The sequence below is a fragment of the Pezoporus wallicus genome, unplaced genomic scaffold, assembly GCF_028554395.1.
Source record: "Pezoporus wallicus isolate ANWC-B61680 ecotype Strahan unplaced genomic scaffold, APGP_CSIRO_Pwel_v1 contig_3365, whole genome shotgun sequence".
Classification (NCBI taxonomy): domain Eukaryota; kingdom Metazoa; phylum Chordata; class Aves; order Psittaciformes; family Psittacidae; genus Pezoporus; species Pezoporus wallicus.
The window spans coordinates 1,256,041-1,283,445 of NW_026640883.1; the positions used below are offsets into that span (position 1 = coordinate 1,256,041).

A 27,405-nucleotide genomic window follows, 5' to 3' on the forward strand; every position below is an offset into this window, starting at 1 on the left:
TTAAATGAAGCTCAAAAGTTGTTTGGATAATGGGGAATAATTAAGACCATCCCTTACAAAAATAAGCCAAGATAGTGGCTTTAAGCCATATGGCTCTGCTCTCACTGTGAGACATTTTTCTTGGGGGAAGGTTTCTGAAGAAGCAGCCGAGGCAGCAGCAGCAGGAGTTGAATCCACCCATCATTTGAGAGCCTGGGTCTCTTACCTTCATGGCTGATGCCGACAAAGATTTAAGGCATCCTCCCATGGTGTGATGCAAGCCTTGTTTTGAGGTACAATAAGTGCAGTGTGAAGCCTGCAGTGGTACAGCTCGTCCCCAGAGAAATAAAAGAGATGCTTTACTGCCCCTCTGAAGAGACATTTCCCTGTCTCAGGGCTAAAACTCGTACCTGTGGTGACTTTTGCCTCCCTAAAGAGATCAGTGCTGATGCTCCTTGTTGAGAAAGCATCTGAGCCACAGCATTGTAAAAAACAGCATTCTCTGAGCTTTTCAGAAAAAAAACACAGTTTCTATTCTTTTTACCTCTTACGAGAGGTAGGACCTAGGGAGAGCTTCTGGGGGGGCTTTTCTCCTATTCACCTTCTATTGCTTTGGTATCCATCTTTTACTGCAAGTCTGTCTCACACTGTATTCCTAAGGCAGGGGTTGTTTTTAGCCTGTAACCACTCCCTTGGGTGGTTTCTATTCCCACTTTTGGAAGAAAAACTGTGGTCCCCGATGTAGTTCAGGTCCTGGGTAAACTACTACTAGGGTAAGAGGCTTCTGGTTTTAAAGAAGAAAAAGAGCACGGGTCATCATCATTGTTTTCCATGTGCTTGGGTATAATTATCTAAAATTTTCTGGTTTGCTCTGCTCACACAATGAGCTTTAGCTATCTAGAGTAAATGTGTTACTATCAGTACAGTATTGCTGTTGATTCTGTGATAGTGGGGTCTTGTCTGTAGGAAGCTGAGGATCTAAATGTATTCATATGTAAAAGGCTAGGTGACTTGGGAAAATGAAGAAATCTGTTAATTACCTGTATTGTGGTTGGGTTTCCTGCAATATACAGTGGAACTTACAGCTTTCTGACAGCATTCTGCTGCTTATTCCCATGCTACTTTACGCACTGTGTCAGCAAAGAGCAAGACCCTGCCATCTGAGCAGAGAACTCTTCTCCCTGAAATTGATGTGAGCCATACCCCACCATGCTTATAGCTTGCTGCTTATCTCATTTCCTAGGCATGATGGCAGATGAGCTCAGTGGGTAGATGGTAATAGGCTGAGGTTAGAGGTTATAGAGCAGTAGAGATTGTCTGTACCTCTTCAACATCATCTTTCATTTTGTCTTTCACAAATGGGGATTCCCCACCACAAACCCTGCTTTAGGACACAAACACACCAAGTGGTGTGTTTAGCTGAATAATGAACAGGAGGCAGGACCACTAGCAGGCAGATTCCCGTATTTGAACTCCTGAAGCTACTCTGTACTTGATTCTGGCTTCAGTGCCTGTAAAACATCCAGTGATTCCCCCCTCTGGGCTGTACACCTTGCCAGCCTTGGCTGAACAAAAGAAACTTCATACGCTAGACATTGGGAGTTACTTGGACCAAAGGCATGCGGATTTTGCCAAAGCTGTGAAGAGTCAGTGCAGCCACGGTACAGCATAAGTCATTGTGTATTTATTCTGTGTACTTGCTGGGAATTTTCCTATGAATGTATATGAAAAGAATACCTATCAGAGATATTCTTGTAGAGCAACACCTTTTGATCATTAGTAACACTGAGCAGGACTCCTCCTCCCCACCTAGAAACATGCATGCACCTTATGCACATATGCAGACATATGCGGAGCTGTTCTGCAGTGTTTGCAAGCAGAGACTTTCTTCCCATTGAAATAATGAAGGCCGTGGGTGACCAGCTCTGCAGGACAGAGGCTCACATCCAGATGAACCCACAGCACAGCTGGCTCATTGTTAATGGCTTCTGCTGAGTGCCAGTGAGCAGGGCCTAGCAGAGGGGTCTGTGTGCACCCTGTGCTCTGGGTGGCCATCCTGACTGACTCCACCCAGCACGGTTCGTGTTGGACCCCGTTCTAACAGAAATCGCTTCCTTCCTTTCTTTTCCCAACCTCCCTTTCCCAGCTGATAACAAGACGAAAAAGAAGGTAGCTCATCGGGACAGGAAGCAGGACTTCTCTGCCTTCAAGCAGACAGACAGCGAGATGAAGGTTAAAATATCACCGCAGCTCCTCCTGGCAATGCACCGGTTCCTGGCAACAGGCAAGTGTGGGTTATCTCTTGTTGCAATTGTGCCAAAGCCTCGGAGGAAGTTTGTCAGCAAAGGCCGGTGAGGTGGGTGGGACAGTGCAGGCGGGAAGGGAGGCTGGATTGTGGGGTGACAAATAATGCCACTGTTGTGTTTTTCTTTTTAAATTCTCTCCTCTCCTGTGTTCAGTGTCGGCATGAACCCTCTGAGACATTTACCAGGGGTGGACCAGTAACTTTAAATTGGTCTGAAAGGTAAGGATGAATGCCAAGTGCCGCACTGCATGTCTAGAGTCCGTCAGATTAACGACTAGCAAGTACACCCCATTAGGAAGAGCTCAGGGAACAAACCAAAGAGGACTCGATACCACTGCCCAGCTGACTGTAATTGCACTCTGGCGCCTTCTCCAGAAAGAGATGCTGGACTTTTTTTGCAGGAAGGTCTAAACCTGTTCCATGAGACTTTTTGACTCCAAGTGAAAAACTCTCCTGACACATTTAATGCAGACTGCGCAGGTGGTTGAACTGTGCTTTAAAAATGGATTTCTGGCTGGCATGTGTGACCTCCGTTGATGACTTCAGGTTTCAGAGGAGAGTTGTCTACATCCCAGAACACCTTGATGTTTCAGCCCTTGGGTGAGCAGTCTGGCAGAGAGGCCAGGGCCTTGAATGGTTTCTTACAGCTGATACTGCCTTTCGTCGTAAAGTTGGTCCCTTCACCTCAGAGATGAGACCTGTTAAGAGGAGAGCTTTGTGGAAAACATACCTTCCTATTGCTCGTGCTGTCTCTCTTTGACATATAAAGACTTCTCACATGCAGGCCTTTCAGATGGGCATTTTTCACTGCGGTGTTCAACATATGTTCATGGGTTGAAAATGATAAAGTTGTTCCGTCTCAAGTGTGCCAGCTCCAGTTGGAAATTAATACTTCCCCTGCTCTAAGATGCAGTAACTGCCTGTCTAGATGCTCCTAGTCTGCCTTCATTCTTTCTTTTTTTGCCTCTGTGACTTGAAGGAAACACATATGTTTGGTTATCACATCTCAGCTGAGGGGCAGTAATTCCTTTAAAGGCTTGGACTCCTATGGCTCATGTGCACATGAGCATGTCCTTGGTGAAAGGAAGCAGTTCAACAGGAAGATGTGGATTTACCAGCAAGCAAGGCATTGTTCATGTAGTGGTACAAGACTTGATGGAGTTCCCTAAACCTGCTCAACAGACATAGTCTTAACAGTGCTGCTTCTCTACTTGTTTTGTGAATGAAAATGTTGCGTAGCTTAAATCCAGGTCTGTCTGTGAAGCCACTGCTAAATAAAATGAAAGCTACAGTTTTGGTTTCTCTGTTCTAAATTGAGAATAGTATGTTTGGAAGAAGAAAGGTACTGTGTCATTAATGGGCCTGTTCTTAAACGAAGTGTTAGGAAAGCTTATCAATTTGCATGTGTAAATCTCGACGTCCCTGGCTTAACTTTCCTATACAAGGATGAGCTTTTCTGCTTCAAACAGCTCCTGTTGGGAACACTGAAGGACAAGTGGATAGGGAATGTGTTCTGTGTGTCAGGCATGAATCCCACATGGTTTGAACTGACCTGCACTGTCTCTCACTTTGAGTAACTCTTCCCATATGAACTGTGGCAGCCCTAGCTGTGCCTTTGATTTATGTAGAGCATCTATGTAGAGCAACTTCTAAGCCCCAAATGGTGATTTGGTTGTTTTGTTTTGTTTTTTCGAAGTGCAATAAATGTAATAACTAATACCTTTCAAGGAAGGAAAAAACAAATTCAAAGGTTCTCTTTGCCCCAACTGTAAAGCTTTTCCATTTATACAACTCTCCAGTAAGCCTATACAACTGTGATTCTGAACTCTCAAGAGGGCAAGTCTGCCTTTTTCTTTTCCCTTTCAGATGAAGACATGGTTTTTGGTTGTTTCAGAAAATACTTAAGTAATGAAGTTGGGGTGTTTCTGTTTTTTTTTTTTCCCCTCTTACAAATCTAACAGTCTCAAAAGACAGGAAGCCTGCAATTCCATAATGGATCTTTCTGCATCTGTGTGTCTTTTTTAGGCAAATGCTTATTAACAAGTATTGCTAACTTCTTGCCACACATATGAAGTTTAATGCCAAATTGTATCTTGTGTTATAGAAGTAGAAGCATTTGGTCCATCCCAGATGTCAGAGAAGATTCTTCTCAGGCTGCTAAAACATCCCAACGTCATCCAGGAGCTGAAATATGATGAGAAGAACAAGAAAGCCCCAGAACACTACCTCTACCAGCGAAACAAGCCCGTTGACTACTTTATTCTCATTTTACAGGTCAGACATATGGTTATGTAGTTATGTGCAAAATCCTTAAGCTCCTGACATACCCCTCTCTATACCTCTTCCACTTGTCTTCTTTCAAACATGGGAATAGAACTATGGCTCCTGGGAAGTGCTCCTGCCTCCTTTATGACCTTGCTAACCTTTAACTTCTCACTCAGCTGCTTTCATCTTCAGTTAAACCAGTTGTGATGGGTAGACAGCACTTCCCACTTAGTCATCTGTTGAAAATTACCTTAGGTAACTCTAGGGAAGGCAATGCAAGGGAATCCCTTCATCCAGCTGGCATTGCTTGGAAAATAAGGATGGAAATACATGCCACATTATAGGAGTTTGGCCAGGATGCTTTTTGGCATGAGGAGTTTGACAGCTTTGTCAGGAAATGACATTTTTCTGTACAATTTTGAAGACTGTACCTTTTGGTGCTTTGAGAAGCTCAGGGTTTGGTGAGGGCACTGCACCCTCTACTGAACTGATGCCACTTCCTGCCACAGCCCCTGTGGTTCCTGGGCACTCTGCCGTCCCATTACTTGCCCTACCCTGACACGGCAGCATTTGAGGGGGTTTTAGATTGAAGTTGGATGTGGTGTGGAAGGACTGTTTTCTGCTTGTTCTGTACAGGATTGCATCCAGTGCTGTTATCTCTCGGGTTTTATTTCTTCACAGGAACACTTGATCAGTTAGGTAAAGCTTTACACAAAGGCAGCTTCCATCTGGCACTGTCTGAGCAGGAGCAAGAAACAGTCCTTTAAGAGTGATTTTGCTAGAAAGGTGCTTATGTTTCTATCCTGCATAACTGAAATTGGTTTTGGTTATAAAAACACAAGCATCATAGCTTGTTGTAACACAGGCCTTGAAATCTTCCTTAATGTGGCCTTAAAAAAAAGAAAAGGAGGGGGATTTAAACATTATCAGTGATAAGGAATTAAGAAAGCACTGGAATATGGAATTTTGGATTCAATGTAGTTCTCTTCTAAAAAAGGTTCATTTTATTTTGTCAAGGGATTGGGGAGCCTCTGGTAGCTCTTTAGCTGTTCTTTCTTATGAGCTGAATTGTTGCCATCTGAAATATTCCAGAGGCAAGATAATGCTCCTGAATGAGGTAATGCTGCAAAGATGCAAAAGGAGGACATGGGCAATACAGAAGAACAATGAGTTCTTTCTGAGCTTTTCCTGGAATCAATAAATATTTAGCCAACACAATGTGCAAGCTCTATAATGCATTTGGAAAACTGAGTCTTGCATACTATAAAAATGGTAACAAGGTTGGTTCTGCAGGGATCAAGAGGGAATAAATCTTCTGGTTTTGTTACTTAAGTGGACTTAACTCTCTTTTGTCAAGAGACCAAGAATACCTTCAAAGTAAATACATGCCAGAACACAATTAAAGGTATATTCTCTGTGTTAAATGTATCAGTTTAATCTCTGTAAAGTTACTATTTTAGGTGGAATGTTACCTGTTTGTAACAGCTTTTATCTAATGGGAAGTTCTTCTGTAACAGTTTGGGATTTGGGTTTGGCATGGTGTTTTTTCAAAATTCCTGTTGGGACATTAAACAGTGGAAAACCAGAAACTGCATGTGCATGCATTTAAACAGGGCAGAACGCATCTCATAGCATGCATGGGGACCTCTTAGCGGCTTTGCAGCCTCTGTGCCTATACCAAGCATGGCTGGTCTTCATATGGGAAGCTTGGAGGTGCTGAGTGTGCTGGTAGAGCACACTGGTCTTGGAACTGAAACTGAACTTGCTGTGGTAGTTTTTCTTTAGCTACTAACTCCAGACTGACTGTATGTGAAGATCAAAGCCTGGCTGTGTATGTATTTTAGAGACCTAGTCTTGGCTGGTGAATAACTACCAGGTTAGTAGTTATTTACCTACAGTTTACCAGAGCTCTCAACCTACTTAAAATAAGTAGGTTGTGAGCTCTGTTTATAACCAGTCTCTGCCTGGAGGATGAAATCTCACCTTTTGGAAGGCTTATAATGAACAAATAAGCTACTTATTTGTGTTGTGAAGTGAAATTGGTTTTAAAAGGGATTATATGAAGTTCTTGCTTGTGATAGCAGGAAAGTGGATTTGTGAGCACTCTTTTCCTGCTAGGTAAATTTTGTGTTTTTTCTCATGTGGGACAGTTAAACAAACTGACTTGATATCAGGGCTGATGCAGGTTGAGTTCATTTTCACATTTTCCTGTACTGTAAAGCTAAAAGCATAATTATTTATATTAAATGGTGTTAAATGAAATAAACAGACAGAAATAAAATCTACCTTTTGGATGCATTTTGACACGATTGTGTCCAGTTGATGTTCAGTCTACTTAGTCCACATGGGACAGGCAGTCTCTGCCCTTTCCAGCCTAGCAGAGGGAAAGCACTGCAGGTAATTATGTTGTTTGACTAAAACCCTAACTTTGTGTAGTTCGGCCTGAAAACTGCATGAGATTTTTTCTGTCTGCAGTGGTGTGTTGTAACTCTCAGTGCAGTACCAATGAGGATGGCCAATTATTTTTAGCTACTTGTATACCAAAGTAATTGGGGTTTTTACAGCTGTGCTTGATGTGGTCATTCTGTTCTGGAGTCCTTTGCAGGACTTGATGTTCAACATTTGGTTAAGCCCACATAAGAACTGGGTGCACTTGCATGGTAGTGTAGTTTTGTACACCTTGGGAAGCACTGAAGGTCCTTCTAGGTAAGACTCTGCAGAAGAGCAGGATCTTAAGTGCCGGAATATGTAAAACTGATAGAAACCAAGAAACCCAAAGTAGCCCCAAGATTCCTCCTTCAGGAATAAGGGCTTTGGTTTTGTGGGAATCTCCTCCTTGTGTGTTGTCTTCCATCTCCCTTTCCTATGCTTGTGTTAGTGGGATTTTTTCTGTGAACATGTGAACATCTTGGTTTCTCCAGACCCTAGATGTCTGGGCTACTTACAAGCTTGTTGTGATACTGAGGGAATGCTTTTTCACTCTGCATTGAGGGAAAGCAGCCTGGCAACACTTGGAACAGGGCACCACCCTGAAGTGATCCCACTCCTCTGCAGGGACTTCTGCTGGCCACAGAACACCAAAGACTAGGATAGCTCAGGGCACAAGGGTCTGTCACTGTTCAGGCACCCTTATACGCTGCAGGGACCATGACGCTGTTTAGGAATGTCAGGCAAGACTAGCTTTCAGGGCTCAAGTTTGGTCTTGTGCCTTGAGACCTACAGTCCCTTTTAATTGCAGCTCTCTCTCCTTTTCCTTAACAGGGGAAAGTGGAAGTGGAGGCTGGGAAAGAGGGGATGAAGTTTGAAGCTGGTGCTTTTTCCTACTATGGGGTGATGGCCCTCACAGCATCGCCAGGTATGTCCTCTTACCTTCTGCTTCTGGAATGCTCTCCTTGCACAAGCCTTCTAGTCTTGTGAGTGCAGCAGGAGGAGTCTGCTCAGGATACCCACCTGTGTCCCTGGGCTGATGTTATCTGTACTTCCTTGCCTGCCTTGCACAGCATCCCTGGGAAGGGTCCTGGCCGGTGGCGACGCTGGCGCTGTCTCCGAAACAGAGTGGTTTGCCAGCCCCCGGAGGATGCCAGTGTTGGCCTTAGTGAGTGATGTGGTACTGAAGGACACCTTTGTAGTTCTGCTCACTGTAGGGTACCAGGGAATTAGCGGGAACAAATAACCAGTGGCAGAGGGACATCTAGTGGTGCAAGTACAAACGCCCGGTTAGGCTGGCAATGGTTTGCTTTACAGTCTTACTTTTAAAGCCATCTTGAGGAAAAGGGGGGCAGCAGTGCAAGAAAAGCGATTGTTCCTGTCAGCTTGTGTGGAAATGTATCCGAGAAACCGGCAAGGGGGATAAGCTCGTGCCTGAGGATGAAGTGTGAGCTGGTTCCCACCGAGATGCAAGACAATTCCCAGCAAACAAGTGGTAGCTGCACAAGCCACCACTTCACAGGCACAGGTTGGGGGATTGTCTTATAATCCACCAAAAGCAGGCTACGGTGATGTATTTCAGCATTTGGTGATGTATTTTGGTGCCAGCAGTGTCACTTCTAAGATCTCAACCTCAACTGGGAATCCCTACAGCCCTTTTGGGGAGAGCTGGGGCACTGGTCCTGGCATTGGCCATCTGCTGACACAAAGCTGCTTGCCTAGCTTCAGGAAGAGACATTTTTCATGCTGAAATCTGGTCCTCCTGTCACAGCAGGGTATACGTTCCACTTGAGAGGCTGCTTGTATTAGCTGTATACTCATGAGCACTCCCTTTGCGTATGTGTACATATGTGTATGTACATTAGCAAATGGCACTGGAATGAAAATGATTTTTAGATTATGAGTCTAGCCTTATTAAGCATCAATTCTCTTGAACGCGTGAGTTCGCTTTTACAGACAAGACTAATTCTTCCTTCATTATGTCACTTTAATTTGATCAGTCGAGCTCATACCTTTTGAGGCTTGCAAATGAGAAAGCGTGCAGAGCACTGAATGGCAGCAGAACAGTGGTCACAAGGATTCATGACACCTGGGTACAACTGCACTGTACCCCCAGCTTTACGGCTCGGCTTTTGCAATAGCACATGGGCCAAGCACAGAGCTGGGTTAGACGCGGTCACTTCTCCACCAGACCTGTGCTTGGAAATCACTTGTGGCATCTGTTCTGCTAGCATTGTTCAGTTTGAATGTTTTCATGTGTGGGTTGTTGGGGTTTTTTTATGTGTTGCTTACCATCCCCACAGCCATGTCAGTTGCCCCAAGTCCTGTGAGGTCAAATGATCTCCTGTATGTACCCTGAAATTTGTCTTGGGTTTTGTCATGTCAAACTTGAGGATATGCAGTATTTTGAAGTATTCTTGGCCAACATTGGATTTGTTTGCCTTCAACTGCTTGACTTTTACTAGTACTAGGCCTCTTATTTTACTGGCTTTTCCTCCAGGTGTCAGAGAATTTGTTTTACAATGTCTTGTAGCATCCTGAAATTCCTGTTGCTCAGTGTAGACAGGAAAGCTCAGTGGAACTGTAAGTAATTTCTGAACAAGAGAAACTGCTCTTCTGTGTGTCCTGATTAGAGTTGATGTGCCTGCTTCCCCCACCTGAAATCTGAAGTCAGTAGAAGGAAAGTAAAGCCTTAAATAGCCCCCAAAACAAGCGCTTTCAACCCCATAAACAAAACAACACACATAAACCAAAAAATAACAAACACCCAAAACCCGTCAAAAGAAGCTTTTTTCTTTAACTGTAGCTGGGGAGGGATTTGCAGTAATGATGAGCACTACGATTCCCATCCTGTAAAAGAATTGCTTAGAGGATCACAGCCTCGCTTGACATTTTACTGAAAACTTGAGGAACTGCGAAGTGTCTTTTGGTTTTGTTTCTGGTTTTGTCTGACTCCTGTAAGGAGCACCATCCATGAAAGCTTCCTGGCTTGTTTTAACTCTTTGCCTTTCAGGCTGGAGTGGGCACCACTGCTTCTTTTGAATTGTTTCAAAACTGAGTGTACCTTGATGGACTCTTCTATGCTTGGATAATCATTCAAATTAGCAACTGAAAATTGTTCACTTCACTGTAATTCCTTAGGCTTGTTTTTTGATTTATTCCTAAAATTGTTTAATTGTTTTTCTTTTTGTTGGTTTTGCTTTTGTTTTAACCCTTTACTTTCTCACAGTTGATTTGCCCTTTTGGTTTTAGTTCCTCAGTGTGTGAACTGGCTCCTTCCCCTGTCGAGTGTGGATAGCTGCCGCCTTTCTGGTCGTGATCTCATCCTTTTTCTCTCCCTCTTCTAGTTCCCTTGTCCCTGTCTCGTACCTTTGTTGTCAGCAGAACAGAGTTGTTAGCAGCAGGTTCTCCAGGTAAATCCGCATGCTTCTATTTTCACCATTCTTGTGACTGCCCTGATGCCATAAAAAGTCAGCTGCAGTCTGTATTTTCTGACCCCTTTGCCTGTTAGGGAGAAGTCCAGCACAGAGTTATGCCTCACAGGTAGGTATCCTGGACTTTCATTTGTGGTAACTGGTAGCAATGTAACAGAGCCATCAAAATGGGAAGAACTAAAAACACGTTGAAGAAAATGTATTTGATAATGTGTGGTTTGTCTTGTTTCTCATATGTGCACTGGTGGAAAATTAGAAGGGAAGATTTTTTTTGAAGAAGGTTTTCTCCCCCAAGCTGAGGCTTAAAGGTTTCTGAAGAAAATGCGTTTGGCAGAGGAGAATGTCTGCTGCTAAACTGCCATAAAAGGAAAACTTCTTTAATGAAAAAATCCGTATATCCTCATACGGATAAATTCTATGGTTTGTGTAGTCTGGCCATTTCAATTCCTCAAAAGCTTTGAGAGCTCTGTCAGTGAGGTTAATGCCATGGCCCGGCACAGTGATGGACGGATTTGCAATGGAATGTGCAAGAAGGTTGTGGGACCTCCTGTGGGGTTTTCTGGTTCCCATTTTACTAAAGACCTTTCCTTGCTGAATAACCAAGTTGGCTGACACAGAAATCCCTTTGGAGAGCAGAGACCAAGGAGGGAACAAAACTGGGCCAAAAAGAGCTCTGAGCGGTGACTGAGCGTTTGGAAATTGGGAAGGGTCACTGCATGCACAGAATAGTTGAGAGAAATGGAAACCTATCAAGAAAGCCTGTTGGAAAAGCACAATCCTAAAATAGTTTGGGCCACAGTGAACATATTTCTTCCTTTTGAAGTTTTCTTTTTCAGATGAAATGTTTTTCTCTAGACCTAAAAGCAAACAAGATAATGATACGCATATTTAAGTGAAACATCTCTTAAACATTAATGCATATCATGCGTTTCATAAACTTTCACCATCTGCTTCTTGTATGTTCCTCCTCTCCTTTTTTCCCTTTTGAAAGTGTATTTCACTGTCAGTCCTTAAATTAGTCTCATGCACATTCCAAACAAAGTACAGGTTGTTGCCCTGCAGGGTTTTTTTTCCTGCCCTGTTAAAGTTTCCTGCTGCTAAACTTCAAAGAAGGGGGAGAAGTTTAATCTTTCTTTAATTAAAGTACCTGATGGTCTTCTTTTAAGCTCAGAGGCTTTGATTATCTTTTTTAGCTTGGTTCTTTTGTTTTGCCAGATCTTCCTTTTTTTCCCCCTTTTCCTTGCTGCAATAAGTATACACTTTGCACATGCAAGTTGTTTTCAATATAAATGTCAAGCATATTTTCACAGCTCTTTTTCCAACTAAAAAAACTCGATGAAAAATCAATAATGAAATACAATGGGAAGAGTCTCCTTTGAAAGGAACTGATATGGTAAGCCTAGTCACTATGGCAACGTGGTATCAGTTTTGAAGAAACTTTCTACTGGGTTCTTCTAAAAAGGATCCTGTTGTTTAACTCCAAATTCATAACACAGTTGTACTGATGGTTTGTTGTGTCTTTTGTGGTCTTTATCCCCTGTGTAGGAAGGTGAGGTATGGGAAAATCTGAGTAGAAAAGACCTCTTTAGATCAGGACTGACCGGCTAGGAGGCTGGCAGGGTGCTGTTCTGGAAACATGGACCTTCCTGGTATTCCTCTATCATCTGCCCTTCCTGTTATCTTCCCTTCATCATTAACTTCCCTTCTCCCTTCCTGACTTTACATGGTCCAGAAGTGATGTCCTTTCCCTCAGATTTTTAGTAATCATCCTTTTTTGTTCTGTCCTTTTGTTTCACCTGTCCCATTTTTTTTGTTTTTGTTTTAATAAATGCTTTGTCACGTTGCTCTCTGTCCTCCTTTGTTTTTTCTTAGTAATGTACTATAAGAGCCAGGTGAAAAGAAAGAGCAGATATAGTCGCACTAGTATAAAGCTAAGCCAGATGGAAATCTTTATGCTGATCAGCAATGATGCTGTTCTTGTCATATAGAGATGAATTTCATGTATGCAAGTAGGAAAGACAGGACAAATGCACTCAGCCTTCACAGTTCCTTGCTGTCCAGTGGGAATTGCAGCGTCAAGCTCTGTGTGAAGATAGAGTTTTGGCTCCTGGCAGCAGTTATTGCAGCCTGCTGTGGCTTTCAAGATGGCAAGTTAGTGTGGAGAAAAATCTTGCAGGGGAGTGCTTCCCCCTAAGCCTGTACTTGGTGTTGCCATAGGGACCTGCACTAATTCCATAGTGCAGAAATGGCAGAAAAATTGCCAAATTGTCAGAACCTGTATTTTTCTGTTCCCTTTCCTAAAATTAAAGATGTCAGAGGACTTGCAAGTGAGAAATAAAAAACAGGGCAATTTTGCTGTGCATCTAGAAACATCTAAAGTGTTTGGTTTAGGAAAGGCTGGATGCAGGGATGTAGAACAGGCTCTGCCATTTGTGCAAGGAAAGATTTTATTTATAGTGATTAAGTGGCAGAGGTAGGGTTGAATTTTAGGGAGGGTTTTGGTTTTTTTTTTTTTTGTTGTTTTGGTTTGTTTTTTTTTTAGAAATAAGTTTATATATCTTGAAGTCTTCAAAAAAAAAAAAAGAATTTGTAAAGCTTGCAAGGATACCATTGCCAATTTGTTTGAAGAGGCTTTGTATGTTAAGATTATATGAAAATGATCTTTCAGCTGCGAATGGGGGTCATGTGAAGGTTGAGTAGCATCATTTACATCACGTTTGGGCTGGATGAATGAAATTTGACTGAACTAGGATCCAAAAATCACCAGTCCAAAAGGCAGGTCTTAGATCAGCATATACTGTGTGTGCACCCAGGGAGAAGCCCATTGGCAGGAGGACTTGGGGTCTCTCTTAGGCTGTATTTCTGCCCTCCTTTCTTCTGGGTCACTGTGTGAGTGAAAGTTAGAGATGCAGAATGTGGCTTCCTGAAAGCATGTTTACTTGAGCTGAACTGTGCCCAGTCACACTCGCAGGGGACGGCTGCGAGGGTTTCAAGTAAAACCTTACAGTGGTTAAAGGCCAGTAATAGAAAATGTTGTCTCCAGTTTACTCCTTTCCTGGACACAGATTTTTCTCTGTAGCCCAGACTAGTTTCCCTGTTTTGCTGGCTGGCATGTACCGCATGGAGCTTGTTCTCCTTCACAGAGTTTTTGCCCCTTTAAGCGCTGGGAGATACTTGAGGAAACATTGAATTAGCCATGTAGACTGCTCTCTGGTCCACTGATGACTCTATCAATTATGATCTGAAAATGTCTGCTCTAATTCAGGGAACAAGGCATATGTTGGTACCAGATGGAATAAAAGGGAGGAAGAGTTAGCTGGAGCTGACTGTGGATGAAAGGTTTGGTATGGAGTTATGATTTTAAATTAGTAAGAAAAAAATAAAGGAATCTGTTAAGCATGGTCTTACTATCAAGAACTTCTGTAAGGGAGCCTTGGGAAGTGACCTTTCTTTGGTGGTTACCACTCATCAGCTGAAGCACTGTCATCAGCTGAAGCACTGTCATCAGCTGAAGCACTGTCATCAGCTGTGCACAGGGCACGTTGCAGCATAAACCCAACTAGGTTTGTTTAAGGCATATTCACTGGTGTCAGCTATCAGTTCTGGCCTCAAATTGTACCTTTTCAGAGTAACTGGGTTGTTTAACTGCATGTCTAGTTATCAGTGGATTAATTACTTGCAGTTCTTTTGTGCTACATCATGATGTATTATGTCCCTTTGAAACTGGTGGCTTTAAATATTTCTTACTTGATTTAAGAAATCTCTCACTCTTGCCTGTTTCTCAGCCGAAAATAAATCTCCACCTCGGCCCTGCGGCTTGAATCACTCAGACTCTTTAAACCGAAGTGATCGCATCGATGCAGTGACACCAACATTAGGGAGCAGCAACAACCAGCTGAATGCATCTTTCCTCCAAGTGTATGTTCCGGACTACTCAGTGAAAGCAATCTCAGACATTCAGTTTGTCAAGGTAGGAAAAAAGCTAGAAAGGCCCTGCTGGAAAGCCGGGCTTGGCTGGTAGGATGGAGAGCCTGGGGAAGGGAGGTCTCTTTTGATCGCCTTGTGAGTAAACAGGATTATGAAAGTAGCCGTCTGAAAATCACTTTAAGTTACTTTCTCCCAGTATCTGCTGTCCATTGATTCGTCTTCACCCTTCTCCTTTAGGCTCATAAGTAGATTGGTCACATAAATTTCTGGATTTCAGGTCCCTTGAGGAAAGACAATAGAAAATAACCTCTCTTTGCTTTTAGTCATGAACGACATATCTTTGTGGAGCCTTTGGAGCCATCAGAAATGGAGATCCTTCATTACCAGTGTCCTTTTCGAAGGGATGAGACATTTTCTGTTGGCTGCAGCCTTTTTTCACTTCTGATTTTGGTTTCAGTTTTGGGTTCTTGATCTTACTTTCCAACTTGTCATCCTTCTGCTTGGAGAAGTCTTGGATATTTCTCTTTATCTTAACTTCACATGTTAGGTTCATGTCTCATCCTACCAGTGAGTTGCTGCATGAATACATCTCTGTCTCCCAGCATGGTGCATCCCACGCTGAAATGTGTTTGAGTCCTGTGGGATAGGAAGTCTAGCTGAGCTGAGGAACAGCTAATGCTGGCAGCAATTCCAGGCCAGCTGAGAGTCCAGGGAAGCTGATGTCCCATGGCCAGAAGTTGACCTTGGTGCTTTTCTTAAATGCATGTTCACAGTTTCTTTATATGCAGCTCAAATGATTTGTGAACTCAACTTCTGTCAAAGTCAATATTAGGAATGTAGAGTAGAGTAGAAATACTAGAATGTTAAATCAATTATTCTTGTAGCCAAATTTTAACAGTAGAGTACAGTCTCGCACTGAGAACTCAACAGATTCAGTTGTACTGGTTGATGGTTCAAGCCTTCAAGGCTTAGATCAGTAAGTATTTATCACTGGGTGAATGTTTCTCACTGCAGCTCTCAATGGCTAATCTGCTGTACAGAGCAGCTACTCATTTTATGCTGGTTTATGGGGAGTCCTTCCAACTCTCACTGTTTTCATACTGAGGCTAATGAATGCTAAACTGTCTCATGCCTCTGCACTCACCCACACTCCTCTTTTTGCATCACTCTGCTTTACACACAGGACAGAGTACTCAACATTAGTGTTTTCACTGTGCCACATGGGCATTTATTCAGTTAATACCTTGTAAACCAGAGTTGAGACCTGCTCGTGCATGTTTTGGATTTTGCTTTTGGAGTTGTGACCTGGTCCATCTGACTCTCTCCATTTCCAGTCTCTCTTTTGCATTGCTACTGAAACATACGGTTTTCTAAAAGCCTTGTTTCACCTTTTCCACCTTCCTTCCTGCTGAGATGATCCACTGCTGTTGTAGCACACAGGGCTGCCAGTGCACGTGCATCCTGCTGCCTGTCCTGGCTGAGAAAGTTGACCTGGAGGAGTTTATGGGGCAGGTTGCTTGCGGCTGCAGGAGGAATTCTGTCCTCTACCACCATATGCAGATATATGGGGCTGTAGGCTTCCTTGCCTATGGGGCATCGTGGGCAGTAACACACTGTGCTCTAGGCCAGCTGTAATCGTGACTGTTCTGCTGAGTGCAACCAGCTCTTGCAGAGACTAATTTGGAGTCATATCCATGGAGATCCCAGTCTTTCCTAGAATTGAATGTCCTTCTGTGTCAGAATAAGGCTGTAGCTCCTGCTGCGTTTGCTGGCCTAGACAAGAGCAGTAATGCTTGTACTCTCTGGCTGGGACTCTTAGAGCCACACCAGGAGCTCACTGAAGCTGGGAGAAAGACTTCGCTGAACTCTGGTTCTGGCCCTAAAAATATGCATGATTAGAAGGAAATGGAGAGCTGATTTCAAAATCTCTGCATAGGAATAAATCCCTGCCTTTGAACAGCATGGTGGTTGCACAGCTCTGTGCTTCTGCCTTGTCTGAAAATGTCACCATGCTGTGGTGCTGAGTTGGGATGCTCTATGCTTGCAAAGCGCAGGGATGTTTTATAGAAACAGGTAAACAGGGGGTTTGAAGTGTGATCATCTGGAAAGGGAGGGCACTTTATTTTCTCAGTGGGTCCCACAGGAGACACAAAAGTGTGACTGGTTTTATTCCTTCTCTTCTTGGAGCAGATCTCAAGACAGCAGTACCAAAACGCCCTGATGGCATCCCGGATGGACAAAACACCTCAGTCCTCGGACAGTGAAAACACTAAAATCGAACTGACTCTTACGGAGCTGCATGATGGTTTGCCAGATGAGACAGCAAACCTGCTGAATGAACAGAACTGTGTGACTCACAACAAGCCCAACCACAGTATGCACAGTGAAGGAGCCATCTAGGAGCTGACTCCCTACAACCCACCCATCCCATCTCCTCAGCAGGACCAGCCCTTGCTCCTTCCTGCCTCCTCCCCGAGTGTGAACACCGTTAGTATGTGCTTGCAACACTGTGCTGCATCCAGTGTTCTGAGACCAAAGACTTTTGTGTCCATTCTGGGAGCAGAAGAGGAAGAAACAGAAAGAAAGGAGCAAAGAGCAAGAGAGAATAAAGCCCCAACTGTATTTTGGGAATGGTGAGCCACCCTTGAGAACGATGAAAATACTTCTTGCAAAATAGAATTGTGTTTATTTTTTATCTGTATTTTTGATCCTTGTTGGGTTTTTCCTCCTCAAACACATATGGAGAAGTTTCAAAGCTCCTCCAGTTATTTTTTCAAGAGAGATCTTGTTTTTAAAAAGTATTTTACAGAGTTTTAAATTGTTTCTGTCCCTCCTGAACCTCAAATGGGCTCTGTTGTGGCTTTGTGAATTGGCTCCAATGTCCTTAGGCCTCTTTTCACCCCTTTCTGGTCCTTTCTGTGGCCCTGTTGAAGTTAGCAACTGGTACTTGTATGTTATTTGTATCTTAAGAATGAGCGAGCTTTGGGGAGCCTCTGGTTTCAACCACCTGGAAGGCCAAGGGATGAGTACTATTACATTCTTCCAGTTACAATTCAAGGAAGGAGTGGCTACTTTGGTATTTAATGATGTCTCAAATTTCAGAAGGTTTCCTTGTAAAACAGGCAGAAGCGATGTTACACTTACAGTTTTGTAACCTCCATTATGTTATGTTGAAGGTGATGCTGAGGGAAAGGAGTCAATTAGCAAAACTACAATCTCATGGAATGAAAGCCAGGCATAATTTTCCATAATGAAGTAACTGGGCGATTTTTTTAATTGATGTTCCTGACAGTTGCATGGTGAAGTAATGTGTGCACCCCAAAATGAGAAGGTTTTAAGCACTCATGTGCTGTAGCAGTCTGCACCTTGGCCAGATGTGCAGATGTGCAGTCTTTGCTAAAGAACACAGGCCATCAATCCCCACCCCTCTTCAATCTCAAGTATTAACACAAAAGATGCTGCTACAGTTATGCCCAAAGTACATCCTCCAGGTGACAGTAAACCTCTACCAGTGCAAGGATGGGCTCTGCTGAGGAGTCGGGACCGTCCTTTTCTCTCCAAGAACTGACAAAACTTTCTGGACGCGAGTGTATTGCACTTCAGGGATTCGGAGAGGTTCGTTTCCAGGCTGTTCCCAGCCACGTTCCTTCCTTTGAGTGGATTTTAGTATATGTCCTTCTCTCTTGCCCATTTTAACAGCCAGTTTAGGGATTCCTGTGGTAGCAGAGCAGAGAGCCTCCCATCCAGCTGCCACTAGCGCAGGGCACCCTGCGTTGGGCAGCAGAAACCGATTCCTCCACCCCAAAAACCTGAATGCAGAATGATTGCAAGCAGGAGGCACCCTGTGGCAGTTGTGCATCACACATTCCCCACTCCCACAGATGGAGTCTAAGTCCTCAAATGAAGAAAAGTCATCTCTCTCTGATTCTCTCCCTTTCATGCTCTCAAACAAAATGTGAACTTTACCCTTGGTATCTGGAGAGATTAAATAAATCAGGCATTGCAGTTTCTCTATTTGGAGAGCCTTCCATGGCCCCTGGCTATGTAGCATTTCCCTTCTTTTCTTTATATCCAGATAATCTCATCTGTCCCTCAAAGAAGCCCCCAGCCCCAAATGCAACTGCCAGAGCGCTCTGTGCCTGCCCCGTCTCTCCTGCTTGCGGGCTGGGGAAGTTTCCATGGTCTGTCTTTGTGAACAGTGGCTGGAAAGGTACAATATTGTGCTGCAGGATCTCCTTGCAGGAAAGGGGACTGTGTGGGTCAGAGCCAATTCGGTCTGTGCGTGTGTCTTCTTTCTTGTTTGGCTTCAGAAAGCAGCCCTAATTTTTGCTGTCCTCCCCAATGGGAAAGGTGCACATACTCGTTAGAGCCACCCATGAGGATGAAGTCCCCACAAAGAAGCATAGAAATTGCACAGGATCTAGTGTGTGCACCCAGTGAGGAGGAAACAAGGCCCTCAAACCTTACTGTCACATTTAGCTTATTAACATTTTTTGAGTCCCATCTAAAAGCATTTCCTTAGTCGCTTTGATACCCCCCAGCCCACCATCGCTGAGAGCACACAACTCAGCATTGGCAAGGGCTGACCTGAGCCCCCTGCTTGTTCCCAGAGAGCTGCCAGTATTGCACCTTTCCTGCAAAGCAAGCTGGTGGGATGTTCCAGCGTTTGTCCTTGGCGAGGGACCCACCTCACCAGGTGTTACCTAGCGTTGCTGAATGTAAAAGTTTGTCGGAGGCGTTTGACACGGTGGTGAGCTTGAGATGCAGTATCCGTTTTGTCAAACCTGCCGAGGGAGGGAAAGCTCAAGTCAAGGCAGCTCTCTGTGTGGCATGAGGTTGCTCGTTGGATCTGACTTCTGCTCCTTAGGGCAGGTTATGGATTTGTGTCAGTGTCTGTGTTCCTTTTTAAGAAAAAGAAAAAACAAACAAACAAAAGCAAACAAAGAAAGCGCCAATTTTTTTCCAACCAAAGCCATGTGATCCCAAAGCAAATACCTCCTGCTTCTGCCCATGCTGCACTGCTCAGAATTTGCAAGCAATTTTTTGCATGACTGTTTTTCATCGTTTGTACAGATCCAATAATGGAAAGTGAAATAATTTCCTTAAAAATAGTTGATTATAGATGTGTTTCATATGGAAAATATGTACCTGACCCAGAGGGGTTGGGAGCTGCTACTATTAATTAGCTTGAAGAACAAAGCATGGTCCTCTCCCTGGAGGGGAAAGAATCCAGTCTCCCTGTTCTCAGGGTATTTACAGTTTTACTGTTTAACAAATGCAAGGGGTTCCCAGCCCTCGTGGTGGGAATCATCACACGCAGAGGAGCCCAGCTCAGGATCACTTCTGAGCCTCCGGGTGGCGTTTGCTGGTGCCAGGAATTGGCTTTCCCAGCTGTAATGGAGATGCTGTGGCATCTGAGTCTGTGCCCTTGCAGGGGGTGTCTTGCCAGAGCAGGTTCTGCTTTCTCTGCCTTGCTGGCTGCCCACCTGCATGCAGCTGGGCTCAGATGCCATGCTGCAGTGCCATAAGGACGTGTGGCAGGGCTGCCTGACATTGCCACGGCACAGGGCACCAGCTGGTGGCTTTGGGAATTGTTGGACTTGTCCTCAGACCTCGGCCAGGCTTTGACCCATAGAAAGGATACTGCATCTTCCTATGTCAACTGCTACTGCCGCCTTTGTTCCCCTCCTCTGTCTGCCTCTGGGCGCAGGCAGAGGCAGACAGAGGCCTGCTGGCTGGGGAGGCTGGGAGGGCATCTAGCCATGGTTTCTACTGTCAATACAATTTTGCACAAGAGTTCTTTGAAGTGAGGTTTTCAACACTAATATCTTAAATGCACAACTGTGAATTATAACTTTTTCACTCCTGTTGGTTGAAATTCCTTTAAATGAAATGAACCTGAATCTGTTGTAACTATGATTATTATTTTTTTTAATTCTGTCTATTGCCAAATCTTTGTAAAGAGTGAAGGAATGTTCTTGCTTTCCAGTGAGAATCTTTCTCCAAATGAGACTGACTCTGGTGATGTGGAGATCATACGAAGCACACTAGCTCTGAGTGGAGAGGCGCTCTGGGTGGGCTTAGCAAACCAACCTTGGCCTCCCTGTAGAGCCCAAGCTCAGACCCTCCAGAGTTTACAAAGTGCTTGTTGTTCTGTTCTGAGCTTACCCACTCCCTGAGATCCCTGTGCAGGTGAAGGCTGCTGCCCCGGAAGAACTCTGGATGGGTGAGAGACAAGGGGTGCTGGCAGGGAGTAGGGGCCCCAAGGCCAGTGTGGCAGGATGAGGTGCTTCCCCCATCCAGTAGCACCAGCAGAGCAAGCCCCATGGGACAGGTCTTTCCACTGCTCTCCAATTCTGCTCCAAGCCTGTAGTCATGTTAGTTCCCCCTCATGCTCCTTTTGCCCCCACACACACTCCTGCTCTGGACTGAGCAGTGGTGGGATGATGCCGAGATCTGTGTGGGGCAGTTGGAGCTGGCTGCTCAAGGCTTGTAGTTCTTTGGCCCTGCTAGAACAGGGGTCAGCCACTCATTCACATTGTGCTCACTGGTCTGTTCCTCCTCTCTTCTCCTGGACCTGCTCCTCTTATCCTCACTGCAGTTTGGTTTGGTTTGGTTTTTTTGTTCTTTTCTTTAAGTGCCTTTTTGTGCGGTGGAGCTGGCAAGAGCAGGAGTTTCAGGATATGGCCCTTTGCACTCACCTCAGACCTGGAGAAAACTCAGGAGGAGCAGGGCAAGTTGCTCATGATGGCCCATAGACATCACCCATCACTGCTTCTCAGCCTTCAGCACCCAGCTCAGATGAGGATGAGATTTTGGCACTGGTGGTGTCAGGCTCTGGCTCAAATCAGCACAAAGAATACCAAAGAGGTAGTTTTGTGTGAGGGGCTGCTTGGGCAGCAGTGGTGCTTCCTGTGATCTCTGCAGAGCTCAGCCAAAGGGGTGTGGATGGCAAAGAGCAGCGCTGTCTCCTCACAAGCATCCCATGTAAGTATCCTACATGATGGAGAATACAGCCACGTTCTCCAGGACCCTTTGAACATGCATCCTCCTTGTGCTGAAATACACTATCTATAGAAATCATTCCCACGTGAAAGATGTACCATATTTTATATGATGTCTAATACACACGCCTGTGGTTTTAAAACTAGTATCTGTGTACCAGTTGTCAAGTTATCCAGTGTCTGGACTCCCAGCAGAAAACTGGGGCTGGGTGGGATGGGAAAGGATGCTTCAAAGAGTACCTGTTGTTGTGCAGCTAACTCACTGAAGGCTCCATCCCAAAGGTGTCTGACCAGCACTGAGGGGTCATACTGTGTTCATACTGTGTACTGCCATGTGTGAAGCTGGCACAAAGCAGAAAACCAGTGTGTGCTGAAAGGCTGGATGTGATACAGCCCTGGGCTCGTTGCCTGCCCCGCTGCCTGGCTCTGCACTGGGGCTAGAAGTAGATGCAAAGGATGGTCCTTGGCTGCTGAGGGTTGGTTTGGCCCAATAGTGAAATTACAAGCTTAACTAATGGGACTGAAAGCTGGACATGTTTTCATGGCACGGAGGAGAGAGCAGCCTTCATCTAATTTGACCAGCAGAGAGAATAAGCTCTGTGCTGCAAGCTGGTCTGGGAAGCCACCCTTATCCCTGCTGTATTGCTTTACTTGGTCCCTCAGTTGCAGGTCTCTTGTCGGTGTGTTGTGTGTTGATCTCTGTGGTGATACCTCACTCCCATACATTGGTATCCATGGCTTCCCACAGAGCCTCCCGGGCAATCCTGCTCAGTGTCTTGCTTTGTCCTGCAGTCTGCCTTCAAGCTGGGTTGTGTTCCACCGCGGTTAGTTTCGTGGTCGTGTCCTTGAGGCCGTCTCCAGGCAAGGGGAGGCCTTTGCTGCAGGTCCAAGTGGTACGGTTGAGCTTTTTGGTTTGGTTGTGCGTATTTGCTGCTCCATTAGAAGCTGGGTGCTGAACCTGGGGAGGCCAGAGCATTCCTTGGGAGGAAGCCTGGAATGCTGGGTTATCCCAGCGCTCTTCCCTGAGCTGCAGGGATGGGGAAGTGGGTGCTGGAAAGCTGCTTCCAACCCATAGCACGGTACAGGTGGTGGATGGAGGTGGTTCACAGATCGGTAGCGTTGAATTCGAAGTGACGTCTTGTTGTTCTCATTACCCTGAGGACAGGCTCCTGAGCGGCTCTGTACCTCAGAAGTACGGTACTCAAAGCTGTGAGTCTTCTGTCTCCAGCTGAAAAGCATCTTTCTGCTCTCTCCTGAGGTTTCTCCTTCAGGCCCTGTTTTCCTCTGAGCAGGGCTGATCACTGGGGTCCTGCACAGGACACTGCCTGGGCTGCCCACACCCCTCCAGCACAGATTCCTGGCTAATGGAGTGCTTGATGTTTAGTTCTCCCCCCATCAGGAGAGGTTTGGCCGTTCTGGACAGAAGCTGCTGCCTGTCATGCATCCAGGCTTGAGGTTTGTCAGCTGTTGTGAGCCAAACCAGTGCCTGCAGGTGGCTCTGATGCTCCAGGCATGGATCTGATGTCTCTATTATCTTCTCCTTCTGGAAGCAGTGCAGCAGGTCAGTAGCAGGGTTTGCTGGGGAGGAAGAAATGGTCTGAGCATTTGGTGCTTGGCAAAGCAGCATAGTATCCCATTTCAGCTGTTTGGTAAACGCAGAGCTTTATAAAAGGAGGTGTTCTTTTAATCCTCTGGGCATCACTGTTGTACCAAATCCGTCAAAATTAAAGTTAGAAACTTGCAGGTGTAAGATAAGTAGCCTGGATCATAGGCTTTAGTTGGAAGTGCCAATAGTGAACGCATGCCTTCTGGATTCACCCAAAGAGCAGTGCGGAGGGTGGAGGGGTCTCTCGGTGAGCTCCTCTGTTCGCAGAAGTGACAAGAGTGGCCAAGCCTAGATCAGCTCTAGCGTCTCCCTGCCTCAAAGTCTCAGGTCCCAGCAGGCTGGGCTGGGCTGGTTTGGCCGGTGGGTTTTTACCCAGGGTACGTGCTCTGTCCTTCTGCATCGTGGTGGCTTGGATTGGGCAGTGCGGCTGCTGCTGTGGCACCGGCCATGGCCGTTCCTCTGCTCTTCTTGCTATGGTTCAGTTGCAAGTGTTCAGGAAGGTGAGAGAAGGAGGTGCAGCAGTCAGGAACAGGCGGTGCTGTGGCCATCCTGTCTTCATTCCTCACGCTAAGGGTGGAAGATGCTGTACAAGGGACTCAGAGAGTGCAATCGGTCCCATTCAGTCTGTGCTCTCCTGAGCTCAAGAGTGGTTTATGAGCAGTTCAGGGCCAGGCCCTGCTGAAGGAGTCAGAGCCCTTGGCACGTGCTTTGTGCAGCTGCAGAGCCAGCCTCAACACCTGGATCACAGGGCAGGCACCTGGATGCCAAACACTGAATCAGAGAACCCAAGTACTTGAGAAGTGTTCCCAAAAGCCATGAGCAGCTGGAGACCTCGCACCAAACCGTGGTCCTGCGGCTGGGTCCTTCCTGGTGGCTGCCGTGGTCCCCGCGCTCTCCCTCCATACCAGTGGCTCTTCCCTGTGTCCTGTTCACCATCGTATGTGGTCTTTGCGAGTTGTATCATATTGTACATGACTTGGGGTTGCCAGAGTTGTAGTGTTCTGACTACAGTGTTTCCATGTGTGTACATAAACCTGAATAAGCACAACTGAACTCCTGAATGAAGTGTATACGTTTCATATACTGATTGTCATACGATGAATTTTATAATTATTCCGATTTTGTTGTAGATTTCCAATCTTTCCTATTTATTTTGTACCAGATTTATTTGTATATTTTGTGATTTTGTTTAAAAGCATTTTGTTTATTTCTATTCTTTTTAGATAAATGATTTTTTTTTTCTGTTGAACATTCCAGTTTATGCATTTTTCCCTCCTCCATGCTCCTCCCCTCCTCATTTCCAAGGGATGGATTTTGGCACGTGGGTGGTGGGGCTGATGTTGACGATCCCTGACCCAGATCTCTGCTATTGGCACATCATTGCTCTTTAATCTCTACTTCAGCTGCCAAGAGCCACGGAGAGGCTGGATACTGTTCCCCTTAGAGCCAGGTCTTGCTCTTTGCTTTGGTGGGTCTGGGCCTAAAAGTCCTCAAGCTGGGGAGGGCTGTGCCGGTGGTTTTGCTGAGCAGGAGCTGGGAAGCTGGTGGCAATGCAAGCAGCTGACTTTATGAAGTCCCCTCAAGGGTGAGGGTCTTTTTCTTCCACTAATAAAACCCCCTTATTTACAACCTGCTCTCCACAGATCATGTTTGTCCGTCCGGAAGCATAGATGCCGTCTGTCTGTCCCTCTGTAGCGTGTGTTCCTGCCAGGCCGTGTGTGACAAGGGTCTCCAGCGAGGGACGCGACTGGTGGTGAAGTTGCTGATGGAGAGAGTCTGTGCCCCTGCATCAGTGCCGCTGTCTTCTCCCCACTGCTGGGCCTTGGGCAGCAGAGCTGTGCAGAGCCTGCAGTGGCAGAGCTCTGTTTCTGAGCAGGAGGGTGAGCCTGTGCTCAGTCCCCTGCCCAGCATCACTTCAGTTCCATGCTGGCGGAGCAGCAGCCGGCCCTTTCCTGCAGGGCAGCCGCAGCCCAGCCATGCGCCCAGTTCGTGTTTCTGCCACCCTCAGCCCCTGTCCTCGCAGCCATTTCACCCAGTGCTCTCCCTGCACTGGGCTTTCTGCCTTGCTCAGCTCTTGAGCTGCTGAACCCTGGGCTAGCGAGAGTTGGGCAGTGTCTGCTCAAGCCTTGGGGTGGTTTTGCTGCACCCAGTGCCTCTGTCCTGTTCCTGTGCTGCAGGGTGGACCAGTCCCCCTGCACATCTCTCTCCCCAGCCTCTTGTCAGCAGCACGGAAGAGCAGCAGGTCCTGTGAGGACTGTGCCTGATGTGTGCCTGTCCCTGCAGTGGGTGGAGGATGTGATGCTGCAAGCAGGATGTAAGCAGAATTAATGTGCAGGCAGGCTTGGGGCTGGCTCCTATGGTGAGGAGCAGGGCAGGAAGAGCCCAAGCATCCTGGCAGGGAGGATGCAAGTGGCCGGTCCTCCAGGCTGGTGGGATGGGTCCAGGCTGTGCTGTGGCAGTGAGGTGGGAGCAGTGCCTGGAGCAAAGGCACCTGCATATGGGGCTCTGCATCCCTGAGGCTGTGCTGCGACCCCCCTGTGCGGCCAGGCCAGGCCCCCAGCACTAAAGGCCAGTTCTCAAGTACTGTGTGAGTCCTGCTCAGGGGCACTTTTAGTACCCACAGGGTGTTAGGCACTGGTAGGTCTTGCCCTCCGCTGCCCTGCTGCTGCATTGCTCTGCCTGCCAGGGCCTGTCTGCAGGAGGTGAGCACCCCAGGGTGAGCTGGGAGCTCTGCATCTATAAAACTGCCTTGTCAATGTACACCACAGGGGCTTTAGGTGCTGAGGCTGCAGTAGGTGCTGCCCAGGGACTGGCACAGGGCTTTGCATCCTCCATACCGGGTTTGTGCTGGAGCTGCATGTGGGTGCTGTCTGCTGGGAGAGGAGCTGGTGCAAGCATGAGGAGCTGGGAGCATCTCTAGTTACTTTGACCTATTCAGAAGGACTGCCTGGCAGTGCCCCCAACACAAAATGTCTCCAGGGCCATGTCTAAGGGCAGTGTGACCCTCAGGCTCCTGTCCCTGGTAGAGTTTTCTCTGTGCAGCTGCTGTGAGGCCCCTCCATCCCTGTGGAGCGGTGAGGGTGAGCACGTGGTGGGGAGAAAGCAGAACCCAGGACAGGGAGAGAGCGCAGGGCTTGGGGTGAGGGCTGTCCCTGAGGCCTTGCTGCCACCAGGCTTATGCTGCAGGAGGGACCAGCAGCAGCGGGCATCAGCATGCCCACCCCCCGGGGTGCTGGGCCGGGCTGCAGGGAGAGCAGCTCACACCGGCTATTTCAGGGGCTCTGCAGGGCTGGTTGGAGACACAAGGTACCGCCAGGGCACCGGCTCCTTGTGGGCAGCACTGGTGTGGGCTAGGAAATGGCCACGTCCCCTGTGCAAAAGGCTTCACCCTGGCTCTTGCTCAGTGGGTTCTTCCTGCAACACCGGTGCAGAGCAGCACAGGATGGGCAAAGTGGCACAAGGCCGGGCAGTGAGCAGTGCCTGTTGTCCACCAGGCTCCCTCTGCCCACTGCTTTCCCACCATCAAGTGAGGGTCAAATACTTTCCATTGCTCCAGCCTTGAAGAGTCTTCTCCCCATCATGGTCAGAAAATAGCCCTGGGCTGGGAGGGAGCTATTTGTGGTGACCGGTTAGGAAGGAGGAATGGAAGGAGGAATGCTCAGAGCTCCCAGACCTCCCTTCCTGCAGCCGCACGCCCTCCCCAGCTGCTGAGCTAAAGCTTAAAAAATCCAAGTGGCTATACTTGGAGAAATGAGGTTTAAACATAGCAAAGCCAAGCATGGCCTTTAGTGAAAGGGCTCGGGAGCAGCTCCTCAAACCCTTTTTGCAGCTAGCATCACTGTGGGTACACACTTGCTGTTTTCCAGACCCCAAAATCAAGGGGTCAGGGCCCAGTATTGGGTATGAGGCTCTCAGCAATCCCTGCTGTGTCGCTGTTGATGGCCACCACCTGCAGCCATTCATCATTGCCTTTCTGTTTGGCCACAGGTCCTGACCATCCTGCTGTGGTAGCTCTGACAGCGGGGTCTCAGCTGGTCTGGTTTGGTTCATATGAGGGGTTTGGTCACAGGCGAAGGCTGAGCGCAGCAGTGTTCTGGCCCCAGGGCTGTCCATGTCCTGGTGGGTACAGGGTGGACAGAGCCTTTGGCTGGGTCAGTCAGTGCCATTGCTGCGGCTGCACTGGCCTTCCCAGGGGATTTTGCCCTGTTCAACTATGTTGCAGCCCCTGATGAGTGTGGGCCATGAGGGAACCAGCCCTGGAATGGGGCAATGCTGAAGGCAGTGGCAGGGTGGGAGGGGGTTGCCCTTCCCTACATGGAAAAGTCCCTCCTCACTCTAAATCCAGGCCAAAATGTTTCTCTGTCTCCTGGTGCCTTCCAGGTGAAGGTGATGGGGATAACAAAAGCCTCCTGACCCCCCCCCATTGCTTCCTGCCCACCTGGGGATCAGACAAGCCCT

The 27,405-nt window shown here is 46.7% G+C and overlaps 1 protein-coding gene across 1 annotated transcript in view; it reads left to right on the forward strand.

The window, feature by feature from the left end:
* Positions 1 to 17,592, forward strand: part of CNNM2 (cyclin and CBS domain divalent metal cation transport mediator 2) — a 119,042-nt gene extending 101,450 nt beyond the window's left edge. Inside the window, exons 5-10 of the mRNA XM_057420977.1 lie at positions 2,126 to 2,263; positions 4,389 to 4,558; positions 7,811 to 7,904; positions 10,324 to 10,389; positions 14,196 to 14,380; positions 16,528 to 17,592. Coding sequence (XP_057276960.1) covers positions 2,126 to 2,263; positions 4,389 to 4,558; positions 7,811 to 7,904; positions 10,324 to 10,389; positions 14,196 to 14,380; positions 16,528 to 16,737 — 863 coding nt within the window. The 3' untranslated portion in view covers positions 16,738 to 17,592. The remainder of the gene's footprint in view (positions 1 to 2,125; positions 2,264 to 4,388; positions 4,559 to 7,810; positions 7,905 to 10,323; positions 10,390 to 14,195; positions 14,381 to 16,527) is intronic.
* The last annotated feature ends 9,813 nt before the right edge of the window (positions 17,593 to 27,405 follow it).